Source organism: Echeneis naucrates, chromosome 5 (assembly GCF_900963305.1).
Source record: "Echeneis naucrates chromosome 5, fEcheNa1.1, whole genome shotgun sequence".
Lineage (NCBI taxonomy): Eukaryota > Metazoa > Chordata > Actinopteri > Carangiformes > Echeneidae > Echeneis > Echeneis naucrates.
The window spans coordinates 8,164,870-8,181,582 of NC_042515.1; the positions used below are offsets into that span (position 1 = coordinate 8,164,870).

At 43.4% G+C, this 16,713-nt stretch overlaps 1 protein-coding gene across 3 annotated transcripts; it reads left to right on the top strand.

Moving 5' to 3' along the window:
- Window positions 1-2,060: 2,060 nt before the first annotated feature.
- inka2 (inka box actin regulator 2) lies at window positions 2,061-14,705 on the top strand. 3 transcript variants are annotated; one of them, XM_029502300.1, is made up of 2 exons: window positions 2,061-2,352; window positions 11,302-14,705. In XM_029502300.1, exons 1-2 carry the CDS (start codon window positions 2,281-2,283, stop codon window positions 12,544-12,546), a joined length of 1,317 nt encoding a protein of 438 aa, XP_029358160.1. In that variant the 5' UTR covers window positions 2,061-2,280; the 3' UTR covers window positions 12,547-14,705. The 3 variants fall into 3 exon arrangements, with proteins under 3 accessions (XP_029358160.1, XP_029358162.1, XP_029358161.1); XM_029502302.1 differs by lacking the exon at window positions 2,061-2,352 and adding an exon at window positions 10,040-10,108; XM_029502301.1 differs by lacking the exon at window positions 2,061-2,352 and adding an exon at window positions 10,615-11,114.
- The last annotated feature ends 2,008 nt before the right edge of the window (window positions 14,706-16,713 follow it).

Here is a 16,713-nt window from a genome sequence, read left to right on the forward strand (position 1 = left end):
TGAGTGATCTGAGGAGACGTTTCCTTATCCAGTGTGTGTGTTCTTGCTGGCAGCTGGGAGGAAACGCACACATGCACAAGAAGCAGCTGCAGGTCGGGGTCACATTCAGGAGGAAATTGTTCCGAATCCCGAAGCTGCCTGCCGAGCATAGCACGCACACTCTTTGAAAACTTGACCCATCTGAGATGCAACTGTTTCAATACATTTTGTGTGCAGATGTGGCTCTTGCGGTTGTTTTCATAATGCACACATAAACAAAGCTGTGACTCTGCGCACCTGTAAAGCCACCCAGTTCCAAATCTTATGATAATAGTTCAGCATGCAACTCATAAAGTTAAAGTTCAGAACTAACCCCAAAGTTGAGAGATCAGACTTGACTGACAACATCTGGTAACGACTTCACAGCTGCTGTCGGATTCAAATGTTGCTAAATCCTGATTGGTGCAAAGACATATATGGCACCACCTTTCGCCGACAGAAACCCGCCCACTTCAAACCAGTGAGAGGTGTAGAAACAAACCAGGCACCCAAAAAAACACCTGACTCATCAGATTATCAACAGACCACAACACCCTTTTTCATGGTGTATTAATAGAATAACTTATTTATGCATACATACATTTATACATTTGATGGTTCCAGATCCAGTGAATATGTAGATTTCATATTTTTTGGCATTGGGTTAAATACTTAATTAATCCCCAGGGGGATATTTCTGATGGTATCACAATGACTGTGATGGGCAGTGTTACACTTCTTTTTGACATCTAAATGAGATGATCAAACAAACACAGAGAAAAACAGTTATCATATCCAGCCTGAATATTCAGAAGCAATGAGAATCAGTTAAAGTTCTTCCTCTCTCTCTCTCTCTCTCTCTCAGAAGTGAAGTTAGCCTCAGATGATTTATACATTAGCCCCGTTTTCTCGCTTTTGGAATCTGAAATAGATTCACTTCCTCCTCTCTTTGCATTTGTCCGTCCATCTGGGAAAAGTAGCCAACATGAGACCCGTTATTAAAACTTCCAGATGACAGAAGCAGGTCAAAGGGCGCCAAGCTTTTCCTTTGCTGCTTTGTCTGCTTGAGGTCTCTTTAGGAACCGGATTGACTGGATTATGATTTTTATCATACCTGGTGCTCTACACAATATACCCTGTGAACTATACATGGGCTGTTCAATGCCCCATTTATTATGTATTCTAAATGATTATGATACCAAAGTTTAGTACCAAGTCTTCCATTTGCATCATTTTAGCAGGTTATTACTTTCATAGAAAACATACACCTCAGAAAACAGAGTAGAAAAGATCCTGATAATCTTAATGTAAACAACAGAGTTCATTCTTAATGTAGTTTCACTGACGTCTTCCTGGAGAAGGATTCACTGTATTTTAAGCAGCCTGTGCCACATTACAGAGATGTCCAATCTGTATTCTGAGGGAGGGGATTGACAAACAACCTCAAGATTAGCTGCCTTAAATATGCACCTCTTCCTTTCTCTGTCAGCTAAGTATTATATCCGGGGCTCAGGTGCTTCCTCTCTGACCTCAGGGAAGAGCGGCCAGGAAAGTCGTCCCCAAGGCTCGTTTCATGACACATATGCTTTCTTTTAGACACTTCCTCCTTCGGTCCACTGTGCCGCAACAGTTGCAGCAGCATCTCTTTTTGCGGAATGGAGACATTTCATTTTCCGTGCTGTCTGAACGGCTGCAACTCTGTGACCTCTCCGCCTCCATTCAAAAATATTCCCAGATGTTCCAGATTTGATTTTCATATCTCAGTGAAACCATCAGAAGCTGCTTTGGACAAATCTACTCCCCCATAAGAGCGCTGGATTCGTCGTTTTATCCCGATTCGAATGGGATTAAGTCTGAATCCTGGGAGGCTCCTGATTGGAGGATATTGGATGGGCGACGTAAACGCGCGCCTTGAATCAGAAAAAGAGCAGGGAGGAGAGAGAGAGAGAGAGAGACGCACGGAGCAGCGAGAAGGAGCTCATTATCATTTTTGGAGTAAACACACTTTCGTCATCAGGAGTTGTCCCCTTTCTTGCCTTGAATTCAGGATTCACGTCAGTACCAGCAGCGCGCATTCCTCAGCAGGATTTTGCGCATCTTCAGCCTCAGATTGTTTCCACGGATCTCCAGCAGAGCGCAGTTTTACTGTGTCTGCTCAGCACAAAGCTCCACAGTCATGACCGAGCAGGGACCGACCACACGCCTCATCTGAGACCCCTTTATATTTCTTTCTTTTTTTTTTTTTTTTTAAAGGAAAGAAACATGGAACAGCAGCTCTCCAAATCTGAGAGCAAAAACATGGATTCGTGTCTGAGGCGACTTAAGCAAGAGCTGGTATGTACTGTTGTTGGATTTACTTCTGTTACCAGCAGTGGATCACTTTATGGTTTATTGATTATTTTTATCTAATGCAAACATGCAGTGTTTTTAGTGGGCAAACTGGCGCGGAGACAAAAAAAAAAGGAATGCATGAAATAATTTATTAAACGTTGTTCCTCGTAAATAAGAGCTCCTGACTCTCACATACTCCGGCTTATAGTTTCAGTTGGAAGTGCCGTGCATGTGTGTGTGCTGGCTTAAATCTTTGAGCAGACCAGGGGGCATGTAGCCTACCCATCCTCCTCCTCTCTGTCCCCTCATCTGGGACAGATGTTTTAAGCTTAATGAGCTCAAGACAGTCCCCTTTCTCTTCCTCACTTAGGACGAGCTGTTTTCAGTCCAATGGTGCAAACTTCCTATTCAAAAAATTAGATTTGCCTAATATTTGTGGTTGGTTGTTGTGAGTAGACCGCTGTGATGTCCTGTTGCCACAGGGGAGAGTGTGACACTGTCAGTCAGGGTTTTATCACATTATCATGCAGTAAATGAAAATGTCACTCTCCCTAATGCAATGTGAGCAAATCTCCTCTCCTCTAATAAACAAATCTGAATGATGGTAGCAACTTAAGGCAACCATTTCCCTCCCACTCTTATTTGAAACGCAATCTTTAAGCTGTACCCTCACAATCATTTGGCAGGGACATGTGCACCAATTTCCAAAAGAGCCTGAACTGGCACAGATTTTAATTGGAATCATCTTCAAAGCAGACACTGATTTTTTTTTTTTTTTTCCCCTATTTCTTTTCTATCCAGCCACTGGCCCAAAACAAAAGTGTTGCATGGCTGCGTGTTTCGCGACATGATCTGCTCTGTGACTTCTTGATTCCCTGCTCCAAATTAGCCACATGTCTGTGGAGTGACACTTTAGATTGAAAAGACGTTGATGCCAGGAGGACATGTTGCGTTATAGCTGCCATATCAAAGTTTGGTAACATAATGGAAAAAAGTGTCACACCATGCCAGGGATCAAATGGGAGAACAGGGAGCAGATGTCGGTTAAAAAGCCAAGGCAGCTTCCCCCTGCATAGGACCATGTGGGACGCAATCTGTCGTTCTGATAACACTGGGGACACCTATGCCAAAGCTGTGACTTTTCTTTCCACTGTGACAGTTTCTCATCAAGTGCTCAGTGGAGAGTGGCAAACCGGCTCCATCTGCAGCATGCAGCTCACAAACATCTAACTGCCGACTTGCAGCTGCGAGGCTGAGTCGAGTGGCCCTTTCAGTCACTTTAAACCGTTTCAAAGCCTGCAATGTCATTTTAAAAGGCCCCACTTAGAGCAAATTTGCAACGAAAAACTCACACAAATGGTAAACAGTTTGCAACCCTTGCTGATGTGTTTTAGCAATTTGGGTGTCTTTGTCCCCACAGGCGTCCGCTAGTTTCCATTTATTCCTTGACTCTTTGCAGATTAATTTATGACTCTTGGACTTGCTTGATTCGTGGAAACGATCACGTTCAATATCAAGCCTACATTAATTTAAGTTTCATTATTTGGATCAATACGACTGCAGTGGAGTAGTTTCTCATATATATAACACGGCTGCTAGCCTGAGGATCTGACTAGGTCTCATGTATGTGGAAGATTGACTGTCATGAAAACTCTACTGATACCAGGCTGTAAGCAGAGACAGCATGTAACTAACATCTGAAGACCTGCAGCAAAGAAAGAGTGCCACATGAGAGTGTGAGCACTGTGTCAGCATTTGTGGCAGTGTCAGGTCACACTTGAACATTTGACCCCCCTGACCTGGCCAGACCTTGGAGTTTTTTCTCGTCACAGCTGACCCCATCCGACATGAAAACTCAAACCCAACAGATAGGAAGTCGAGTCATGAATGTGTCATCATTTTTGCCGTTCTACTTGTGTTGCGCTAAATGAAAACAATGTTTGGAAGCAGTTTGAAGCTGTTTGCTTCCATCGGTTCCTTTCAAGGCTCCACAGAAATCCAGGGGCCACAAAGATGACTCATTCACACAATGGACGGGCAAACACTGACATGCCTTTGACTCACCTTCTCTCTGTAGTGTTCACACCTGCTGGATAGCGTCATTCCAGACACAAAGGTATAAATCAGAGCTTTTAATATCATCACCTCAGAAGCTGATTTTACATGCATCACCTTCCTTCAGCCCCTTCACACCTGAGGCTAGTTTCGAACATGTCTGTCACCCTGGAATTCAACATCTCTAAGCCCCCAAAACACGAGGCCAGGAAATCTGAGAACACTACACACAAGTGCCAAACCTATAGTGTGTGTGGGAGTGCATTCATCCTCTTTGTTACCTTCATGGGCGTGGGATCACAAAACTGTACACGGCACAGAGCGGTGCGGCGGCTTAACTTGAATCTCGTTTGTTTTGTGCCTCCCTCATGGCTCCTGCTCTCCAACCTGCCCTTCCTTCCCCTCAGCTAAAATTGGCCCAACTCTCAGTGGCAGCTGTGGGGCTTTGCGTGGGTGATCATTGTGTTTAACATAGAACCACAAACCGTTGACAAAAGCCTTTTTTTTTTTTTATTGAGGCACCGTGCATATAACCTGTTAAGTCATGGTTCACAGAATGGAAAATCACTGCCTGTGATGAAGTGTCGACTTATTCCAGGAATAGTGTTGATAGAAACAACAGAGCGGTTAAGTCTGCTGCTGTATGTATATATCTGTCTCAGACCAGGTCCTGCCACTCCTCTCCTTTGGCTACCTTCACAAGAAAAAAAAAAAAAAACTTGAATCATATCTCATGGGTATTGCTGTCACCGAGGTGTAGATCAATATCGTGATTTCCACTGTCATCCTATCTTAACAGCCTTGAATTTTATACAGTTCTTTCTGTCGTTTGTCAAAATAAAAACACCAAATAGAGCGGAGGGGTTCAGAGGGGATAATTTACTGCAGTTTTTCACTAAAAGCAGGCTCTTTACCTTTATAAAGCCATCATTTCATCCACAGCTGCTATAAAACTTTGAGTGCTGGGTGAAAGTCTATTGGAAGCCCATATAGTCCAATTTATGATATTCATACTGTTCATGACAGCTGCATAAAGTACACATTTCAAATTGCAGAACGCTCTGAACAGCTGGACATTACTGTCAGTTAACACATGCTCCTGCAAATTGATAAAGCTGATGCAGACCCATTCACTCCTTTCTCACACACACACACACACACACACACACACCATTCCTCCACACTGATTACATCAATCACTCACATTTTCTTCAGGAAATGCTGCTCTGACATTCCTGGTGTTGTTAGGCTAAGCGAAATTAACGTCAGACTTGATGTTACAACTGTGGGCTGGAGAATTGGCTGAGCACTTTCACTGCCCACACACACGAGGTGCTGACGTCAACTGCTGCGTTATCGAGCATCTAAATAACGATAGTTGTGTCCAGTGAGATTTTAGAGCCAGGAAGAAAAGAGACTGTCATCCAAATATCATCTGCCAAAGACGATGATGAGGATTCTAATCATCCCGCATCTCCCATGGCGTCGTCATTTTCGTGATGGTATAAATGAGAACGAGCAGGAAAGAAGCAATTAAACCACCTCCCATCTCTAAAAAGGTCATCAGGGAGTCTTCACTGGGCAGCACGTACATAAAAATAATAACATATTTTGGTTACAAGCTTTCCTGGTTTCAAGGGGCCAGTTCAGCCATTCCCATTAAGTTCCAGGCTTCACATATTTTTATTTGAAGATGACCGTCTGACAGCTAGCTTCCAAGGAGTTAGCACTGTATAACATAAATAAATTAAATTGATTTAATTGATTCTACGTAGTTTTATTCCACTGAGGTTGGTGCACAGATCTGAAAATAAATTATCTCAAAGCCTTGTTCAATATTTATAGGAATATTTATAGGAACACCCATATTGACAACTCCATAATTCTTAGTTTTTAGGTGTGCCCTTTATATAATAAGCTAGAGGTCAATGAAGGGCTTCGTACTTTCATACATCCAAAAAACATTCACAGAAATTATAATGGGAGTTTTGCACGATCATTCTTGATGGTTAGCCTCTGCAAGCAACACATGACCAAAAGCTGAAAGACAACTTTGACACATATTCTGTTGTTGAACATGGTTCACACTGAACGTGACCCTCGGACCAAACAGTTACCATATATACTCTTTTCATCAAAGGGGCATTCATTACCGTGTGCACAGTAATTCATTTATTTCAGTGAACGCTGCGCAGCTTTATTGCCTTCTAGATCATGACCCCGGGGTTGTCCTCGGCAGTCTACGGCCTGTCCAGCAGTGAAGTCACAGAGACCCTCTCTGTATCCCCCCGGACAGAGACCTCATTCCTGTCCTTGACCCACACAGCCCACCATTCATTTTTAATTAGGGCTGGAGGTGGAGGGAGGGGGGAATGCACCATAGCTGTTGCTGCTGGTGGCCAGCTCCTTCTAAACAGGAAAACCTTTTGGGTCTGATAACCTTGGTCTCACAGTTTCCTCCAGCCTACAGCCAATAACAAACAAACAACAACAGTGAATAGACCATATTTCATCGCCAGAACAAAGCAGCGGTTTGTTTTTCATTTTTTGCTTTAGTTTTTATTTTCTACCTCATAATCCAGTTAATGTACATTAGTGAGCATAACAGACTACACACACACCCGGATACAACACACTGACTTCATTGAAGAGAAGCAAGTCTGGACACGCGTATGGATTTGTGAGCTCATTGAGTTTGCACGCTGAATTTATTTTTTCCTGCATAAGTGAAGTGAGGGAGGTAATATGAAGGTAGAGCGCTCGATATCAACGGACTGCAAAGCAAAAGCATTGATTTATTAATACTTTGTACTGTTTAATTCAATTGAATGCATATTGAATGGCCCCCTGGATGCAGCTTCACAGTCAATGGATCTTGAAATGAGGAAATAAAATAAAGACTCACCAATGAACTGATTTTATTTAATTTAAAATGGTGAGAACATCTTATTGAACCTCCACTCGGTATTAACTCAAAAGTGCCAACCACTGTTGTTTAACTTTGAAGTATTCAAGCTTTAATTGGTAATTATCTCCGGTTGGCTTCCATCACAGCAGCCAGAAGAAGACACAGGGTGGGGGGGGGGGGTGACAGAACAGATTCTGGACAGTCCCTCTTTATCTTTCATTCATTCAGCAGATTTTCACTTGGCTTGGTTTTTGAAATAATCTTTTTATAGAAATAAACAGTTGATGGATTAAATGGCTAAAATACTTGGTGGCTTTGATTCAAAAGGATTTAACTAAACTTCAAAAGACTGGGTTAACGAAGCAAGTCCTTCTGGGCAGTACAGTTCTTCCCCGCAGCCCCAATTTCATCCCAACTCTCTTATTAAATTAGACTGGACAGAGACTTTTTTTTTTTTTTTTTCTTGTCTCTTTTTTCTTCTGGTTAAGACCTCACAGTGCTATCCGCTCTGCATCCTCTGTGTCTTTGTCCTAACATGGCCCTCGGCTGATTCACACATTGCAGAAGTGAGACATCTCAGGATGAACAACATCTGTGCCTCAACTAGGAAGTGCCGCAGGACGTTATTCTTAAGTCACTATAGGCGTTGTGAGTAGAAGGCAGAATGATGGTTGAAGAGGCTGACACATTTGGGCCGCAAAGTTCAGCCTTGAAATGGCGGTGGCGGAGTGCCTGGAGTTAGTTGGCATGGTTAACGTGGAATAATAGGGTTTAGTCTACTACTGCTCCCCTGTTTGTTCCACAGGGTGCAATATGAATTATTAATGTTGCCTTAGAATAGAAAAGCCAGTAAACAACTCAGTGTGTTTTAAATAGCCAGGAGGAACGCCTGCGTTTTGGGGATAATGGGAAAGTTGCATGTGAATGCTAAATTAGGGTGTTTTGGATAGCGTGCACAAACAGGTGTGTTTGTTTCAGACTGCAAAAAAAAAAAAAAAAAGGTCTGTTTGGGAGATGATATTTCAAAAACATACAAAACATAATACGTATAAGTGGTCCAGATCTCAGCAGCAGCTCAGATTGTGGTAATCCCTCAACTGATCTCTCTGCAAACTTCACTGAAGCTACATGTCTGCATCCGAAGATGTGACAACAATACAGAAATCTGCACTCGACTTGTCTTCAGACTTGTTGACCTTTGCTGAACAAGAAAGTAAACCATAATTATGCATTCTTTCTCAGCCTCTCCCATGACACAGCCAATTACAGCTAATGAAGTCAGCCGTATGTGGAAGGCAAAAACGACAAGAGACAACCTGATTGTGCTAATTACACATACCTCCACTGCCTAATTTAGAGAGCCACCGGGAAGCTCAGAGGCTTTTGTTCCCGGCATGTGCACTGATTTATTATCCAATCACAGAGGCCACAGACGCCCCCGTGCTCCTACTCAGCCGTATGATGTTAGCAATGAGCCAAGAGTTTTAACACAAAGGTTTAATGTTAATGATGCAGGGTATTGGAAAATTGTCAAGGTGGAGATGGAGGGCACACCATGTGAGTTAGCCGATAGGCAGATGTGCTGAAACAGTTGTTTAACAGGAAGTTAATCACCAATAATTTAAATGATGAATTGGGGAATTTATCAGGACAGCATGTTTAGCACCCTCTGCCTCTCTCAATCCAAAATAGCTTTTTAGTTTAAAAGCCTTGGCCAGACAAAACAAAAAGCCATATCATCTTTAGTTATAAGACGCTGTAATTGGGATTTATTTTTATTTTTTATTTTTTTCAGATTATAGACTATATTTAAAAAAAACAACAACCAAGGAAAAATAAGTCGTAGCCATAGTTAGCATTAAATACAAACTAAAGGTGCTGCTGACCTCATTAGTTGTAGATCAACACTGGACAAAATAAAATTTCACTCGATGATTTGAAGCAACCGGTGTCATTTAAATTCATCGTCTGGGGAATAAGACCAGACCATCAACATTTGGTAAGAAATTTCTGTCTGCACTTAAGTGGTGGACCAACCATCATGTCACAATTGCCACAGTCACAAGTCTCACAAAAGTCAGCGAAGATCAATATGTGTTTGGCATATTTGGGGGAGCTAAAAGTAACGAGGTAGATACATGTTGAATTGACGTGCATTACCATTTCTTTGATTTGCCACAGAATACTCACTCTCTAACACCATGTCCTCCTCTCACGGTATTTATGGGTTCCCATGTATGATGCTATACTGTCAGTTGTTGTAAACTGCTACTTTTCCCACCCAGGGGTCAACACAATCACTGCTCCCCCATGGTTAAGTACCCCCCCCCCCCCCCCCCCCCCCCCCCCCCCCCCCCCCCGACCAACACCAATCTGTGTTCTTATGGTGTCATCCATAATTGAATCCATCAACAGTTTTCTCTCTGGTATCCAAACATATGGTGAGGGATCCCAAATCAGCCCTCCTCCTCCTCTTTTCTCTCCCTCCCCTCGTTCCTTTCCTACTCATCCGGCTGACTCTCACCCCCCCTCGCTCCCTCTCACTATCTCCCCTGTCATTGTTCAGTCTCTTTCTGCCTGAGTGAACCCCCCCACACCTCCACCATTTGAGGATTACAGTCTAGACGGGCAGTGCTGATTGGCTATTGTACCCAGCTGTGCCCCCCCCCCCAATGGAGAGAGATACATATAGAGCCAGTCAGACCGATCTGTTTGAAAGGTGAGAGATAGTGACAGGCTGGCAGAGGTGAGGCAGACGGGGATATCTGTACCTCCTGCTTTGTGACTTTATAGAAGGTAAGGTGGGAATTTTATTAGTGAAATTTAATATTTGCTCTCTAAAAAGAGCTGGAAGTCAGCTTGATGTTCCTGTCAGTTACTTTTTTTTTCTTCTTTTTTGGTGTGGTGGGGGGTAATTTATTGCTATAGTAATAACCGTTTTTACTTATTTTATTTTCATTAAAATACAGGCATGTTTAGTTAACAGTTATCGCTGAGGCTGTCCAACCTATTCTGACTGGCAGCTCAACGCGGATGGAAAAGACATTGTATTTTGCTTTGCTGACTTTCTCAACAGTTTCCAACACACTCCTGCTCGTTTTACAAGATTCCTGTGACTTGCTTTATCACAGATGTTGAGGGAAAAAAAAAAAAAAGAAAAACCATGATTCCATTTGTATCTTTGCCAATGCGTGCATGCTCTTAAATGATAAAAGATAAACAGTTTGTCCCAAGGGAGCAGAGTCAAAGGCTGGGTCACGGTGTGCAATGATTCAGGCCTGCAAGTTAAGACGCAGGTCAGGATCCTGCCTGTGGGCTTTCTGTCTGCCCTCAGGAGAAGACGGTTGGTCGGGTCACATGACACAGGCTCTTAAACAGATGAGAGCGGAAAGATGGAAGAGGAGGAGGAGGGGGAGGCAGATAAAAGCAGAGTGTGTGATTACGGCTGCACAGAGGAAAGTAAAAGTGCAGACAATGCGGCGAGGAGAAAGCAAATGAGATAATGCAAAAATGTGAGGATACAAAAGAGGAGACGCTGCAACAGAGAAAGATGAAGAGTGAGAAAAAAAAAAACAAGCTTGTCTGTTTTACAGCTGTCATGGGTTGGATCCTCTCTCATACGCAGGCCATATGGGACCCATGCTTGTCATCCAAAACTAGGTCACATGACCCATAATTAAACAAGGTGCACAGCCTTTGAAACGCACTAGAGCACACAGCCTCACTGCCACAGAGACAAAAAGCACTTCAGTTGCTGCGCTGTGATGGAAACATTTAATGCGCCCGGTGCTATCAGTTAATGGTGTGTAATTTGGAGTTGTGCTTGTGAGATAAATGATGTACAAGATATAGGGCAGTGAGGAAATCTACCTTTGATGAATGAGACGGGACCTGTTGGAGCCAAATGACTACATTTTTTCACTGCTGCTATTTTGCTAATTTCTGTCGCTTATCTTCATCTCCTTACTGTTCTCTCTGTTTCCTTGCAGCTGTCTATGAAAGAAGCCGGGGATGGCCTCCACGCTCAGATGAATTCAATGATGGGAGCCCTTCAGGAACTAAAGCTCCTTCAGGTTCAGACAGCGCTTGAAAACCTTGACATTTCAGGTCGGCCCATCAACCGTGGGATTCCCCATCCTGCTCCGCAAGTCCCTCTTGACGCAGCGGCTGCAGCAGCGTCAGCTTCACAACAGGATCAGAGGTCCTGCTTTGACCAAACCCTCACAGAGGAGCCCAGCCCAAGTCCAATGCCAAGTCCACAGCCATCTTTGGAGCGCAGAAACACTTTCAGCCAAGACGACAACAGCCCATCTCTGGACAGAAGCAGCCTGAGAAGCTCATCTTCCTCAGGATCCAGTCTGGAGACTGAAAGTGAAAGGATGTCAAGAACTGCAAGAAGTGAGAACGACCTTGAGTCAATACCCCGGAGGTGGTCAGGATACACCGCCCCTCAAGTGGACTTCTATGGACCAATGGTGGGGAGCCCTCCACCGGAGCCCTACCCTCACACACAGGCTCCCCATCATGCTCAGGTAGTGGACCTGCCTGGCATCCTGTACAGCCTCTCCAGAGAGGGCCCTTCACTGGACAGCGACTACTCCCAGGACAGCACAGATGACGCCAGCGACTGGACCTCTTCGCTCATGAGCCGCAGCCGCAACCGCCAGCCCTTAGTACTCGGAGACAATGTCTTCGCCGACCTGGTGGGCAACTGGCTAGATCTGCCCGAGGTAGAGAGGGAAGAAGTGGAAGAGGAGGAGAGGAGGAAGAAGAAAGAGGAGAGGATAACAGACAGACCAGATACTCCAGCTCACCCGCTTCATCTCAGTCGCTCGCAGGAGATCTGCAGGAAGTTCTCGCTGACCACAAACATCTTCAAGAAGTTCCTGCGCAGCGTCAGGCCTGATAGGGACAAGCTGCTCAAAGAACGTCCCGGCTGGATGGCTCCTGAACAGCCGGAGGGCGACCTCTTCAAAAGGCCAAAGAAATTGGCCCCCAAAAGTTCAAAAGGCAGCTTCTACTTGCCGTTCTGGGCAAACGGACAGCAGGGCAAAGGCAGGCCGTGTCTAGCTGAAACAGAAAGGAACTATCAACTGCATCAACACCACCAACAGAACTTCCCCCAGTTCCACCAGCAGCCATTTGCAGGGATTTATTTAGATAGGAGACAGCCAGAGACTGGTCTGGAGAAAATGCAGCCCTTGTTTGACTACAACACAGCTGTGTGGGTCTGACAGTGAGTCTCAGGCCAACAGCCCACCAGTGATGCCAGACTGAGTGAGTGACAGGTGCTGGGGGGGTGGGGGGGGGGGGTGGGGGGGGGGATGAATGAATGAACGACTGAGCGGTTTGGATACAGTTATCTTCCAAAAATGAACCGATACACCAACAACAGGATTCTCCTGCAACTGAGAGATTATCAGGGCAACATTTTGTCTGACAATCCTAAAACCTAAACCTCTTTTGCTGTCTGTCTGGGCTTGCTAGTCTGAGCTGGGTGTGTCTGAAAGAGTAAGACACAGACTTTCTATTTTTTTTTTTTTTTTTTGGATGCAATGCTGGAGATTTTGTATTAGTCAGATTGTTTATGTGTGTATGCATGTATGACTGAGTACTCTGGTTGTCTTAAAAGACGGTACTAACGGACACATTTCTCAGAATGTCACCATCATTGCAGTTCTTCAAGGAACACATCCAGACCTTTTCACTTCTTTGCTACATGACATACTCTCATATCTCACCTCTATGAATAGAAACACCAACTGCTGAATTGCATGGTTAATGTTTTTATAAGCGATGCTATTAACAGCTGTTACTGAACGCACTGCCGCTACACTGCGACTCATAAGCTCCCTTTTGTTTCCAACAGGCCTCAATGCCTCGGAAACTCAGGTTTAATTGAACCCTTCGGCCTCATTCACCTCACTCAGGGAATGAATTCACCACAGGAGGAAACTCTCAGACACTGCCACATCTAAATGGGATTTATATTCCATTTTAAGTAGTCTTGCCTCATCTCATTTAGCCTAACAATAATTAAAAGCAATACAGTGCATGACTAATTCAAAGAGCGCACATTGAACTTGGAGATTTGTCCTTTGCGCTCTGCAATGTTGTACTTGGTGTCATGTTAAAAACACTTGTTTTTCTCTCTGCCGCATATACATGGCACATGTTGAGTCAACTGTCAGTCCTCCTGGCTTGTAACAGAGTGAAGGGAGTAAAGATGGCGCAGCAAACTGCAAGCACTGACTGACTGACTGACTGACTGCCATCTGGTACACGGACGTTATGTAAAACTTGTTCACTACAGGCTCAAAAAGGCAAAACAGCCCAGTTAATCCCAAAGCGTTCTAGATATACAGAATGATGACGATTGTGTTCACAAAGGTGAGAACACATCGCAGGGCTGCAACAGTCATGAGACAGTTGGGAGTTGAAGTAAAGATCCATCATTTCTTTCAGACGGGACCAAGCTGACAGAGTTAATATACAGCACATTGTACATAGTTGCCGTGAAGCAAACTGCAGCAATAATAGACATTTTGTATGATTATCCCATTGCATGGTTTTCTTTGCTCTGCGCAGATAAATATGCCACAGCGTGACAACGTTACGGTTCCTACTTTACATGTAAAACAAAGTCACCACACTTGTAATTAAGGAATTAATGGATGAGTCAATCTTCAACCTGCTTCTGTTCTCTTTTATCACAGTAAAATGTTACAGTGTGTTTCATTTCAAGCAGCATCATAGCAGTTAAAAAACAAACTACAGCTTACTTCACAAATGCATAGTAATATCAGGATTCCCTCAGGATTACAGAGGACACTGCCCGCTCTGATGCAAAACACGTGTTTGTATATAGGACCACTGTTACGCAAGGACAATCTGATACTCTGAAACTCTAACTTATTGTTAAGAAGAAAAACAAACTGGCAATTAAACTCAGTTTTAAATATAATAGCAGACCAATTCATTTAGGCAGCAGGGATTAGGCCTTAGGCTTTCCGAGTGTCTTGGCCGCTGGATCCATATGGTGTCGTCTCAATATTCAGGTCAATATATACCACACATGAAGAGGGTCCGACACACACACACACACACACACACACACAGACACAGTCTAAAATCTGAGATGTCATATCACACAATATGGGTAAATGTAACATTAAATTCTTCGTGTTTACGGTGTGTAATTTTGAGCACTGTTGATATTTTTCATCGAGGTTCTGCGAACCCTCTGTAGTGATTCTGTGTCACGTGCACTGTAAAACTGTCACTGACTCTTTAGAAATTAAATCTGTTTTCAGAAAGTGATGTCACTGTGTTTTGATTTGAGTTTTCCGAATGATCTGATTAAAATGTTGGTGTGAGTTTTAGTGTGGAGCTGAGACCTGAAACCAATAATCTATCAATCCAAATGCGAAAATAATATATCAATCAATATTATTTTTTACCAGTGCATCTCATGACAACTGGTAACATTCATTAAAAAAAAAAAAAAAAAAAAAAAAAAGAGGCTACTGGTTGGAATCATTTATTTGGGAAGAAATGTTTTTGTACTTCTAAAAACATTGAAAAATACAAATTGGTGTTTTACTTAATACTTTAGCTGGTTTATAATCTGCATTACAAAAATAGATATGGTTGGAAGAAAGAAAAATGTTGGACTCCAGCATCAAAGCATCAAGCTTTCAGGTTGTAGCTCTTAGTGTGATTTGTTTGTGCTCTGCTCTGCATCCTGACTACAGCAAAGTGCTACAGCACGACGAACAGGTTCACTGAGGGCGAAGCCAGCAAGTCGCTCACTGCCTGTGCATCAACTGTGCACTAAATTGATTCTAAATATGTACCACAGTTCCATCAGCGCCTTCAATAAATAAACAAAAGCAACATGAACTCTGCGGCCGTGCAGTTCATCACAAGCATTTCATGACACTCGATCCCTGAGACGCATTTTATGAGACGCACATCAGACCACATCAGTCAGTTCATCTTTCTGTCCCCAAGCACTTTGTCCAAGTAAAGCAAGTAGAAATCGTTCTGCAGTATGCTGTCATGCCTGTTAAGTGCTGAAGCTATAAATGTAATTTATTAGTCAGAGAGGAATAGTTCCGATTGCATGTAGATCAATTGTTTAGGTTTATTGCTTAATCAAAAAAATCTGATTTCACATCAAAAATCACTTTAGAAATTCAGTGAATCAAAAATTCACTGAAGAGTTGTGCTTTTCGTATTTGTTATTGCTTTAACTTCTTTGGATTTTAGATGTTTGTGGAGGGGGTGATTAGAAGTAATTAGAAGATCTTACCAAGGAAGTAGAGAATTTTCACTATTTTCTGCAATTTCACTAAATGCCACACTTTTGTCCAAGTGCAATTAATCAAAATGATTTAAGTCTTTACATAACACTGTACAAACAGGTGAGTGAGCACTGCAGAGTTCATTTAGCAATGAACGAAGAATAATCTGCGTCTGTGTGTGAGTTTATTCAAGTGGGTTGTGCGAGCAGCAACAGCTGCAACTATAGCCCCTGCTCTCTGGGCTCAGTTTCCCCTGGGATCCTAACAGTGGACTGACCGCTGCCTCCTCCTGCCCCCTTATCCCCCCTAACTCCTCCCACCTCCTCCGCCTCCTCCCCATCTTGAGCCCCAGCTGGTCAGCTGTCACTCTCTCACAGCCTCACAGCACCACTCCCACCCCAAATCTGTAGCATGCAACGCCTGAGCGCAGCACAGTTGTACAAGTTTACAAATCAGAGAAGAAGACTGAGCACAAAAGCTGGATCCTTTTAAGATTCAACAGTCAGCTGTGACTTATCGCCTGGACACTGATGGGACTATTGCGATGATAAAAAAAAAAAAAAAAAAAAAAAAAAAAAACTAAAAGGATCGTTTTATGATTTGGGGGCGCATTAAAAAACAAGATGCCTCTGCAGTGAATGAGCACCCATTTATGTGTGTGCATGTGTGTCTCTTTGACCCCTCTGGATCCGACTGTAGGCTCATTTCCTGCTAAGCGCTCATCTTTCAATGAGCCCTCAGCTGTGCAGCCACACAGCTGTACCTTGGCCCTGAGGAATGTGCTCACGTTTCACGTTTTATCATCGTCAGCAACTAAAAGTCCAGAATTGTGAGTCAGTGTGACTTATTGTGAGAAGTTCCCGCAAGAAACACAAGACGCCTTCATATGCACGCTCACACATGCTAGAGCTTGCAGAACCATAGGTCATTGGTACGAGCATATAAACACCCCTCCGTCTGGAAATGAAAGACTACATCTTCAAGCCACAAAGCAGAGCCAGATTTGGCAGAGAGATAAATGCAAGAGTTAAAATCTAGGGCGAATTATTTGGGATTTAACATCTGGCCGCTCAGCAGCAGCAGCACAATGCTTAT

Excerpts from the sequence above, each read along its gene's own strand:
- inka2 (XM_029502300.1), top strand. The coding sequence starts at position 2,281 with ATGGAACAGCAGCTCTCCAAATCTGAGAGCAAAAACATGGATTCGTGT. Across the intron at positions 2,353-11,301 it reads GGCGACTTAAGCAAGAGCTG|CTGTCTATGAAAGAAGCCGG; the intron begins GTATGTACTGTT and ends GTTTCCTTGCAG.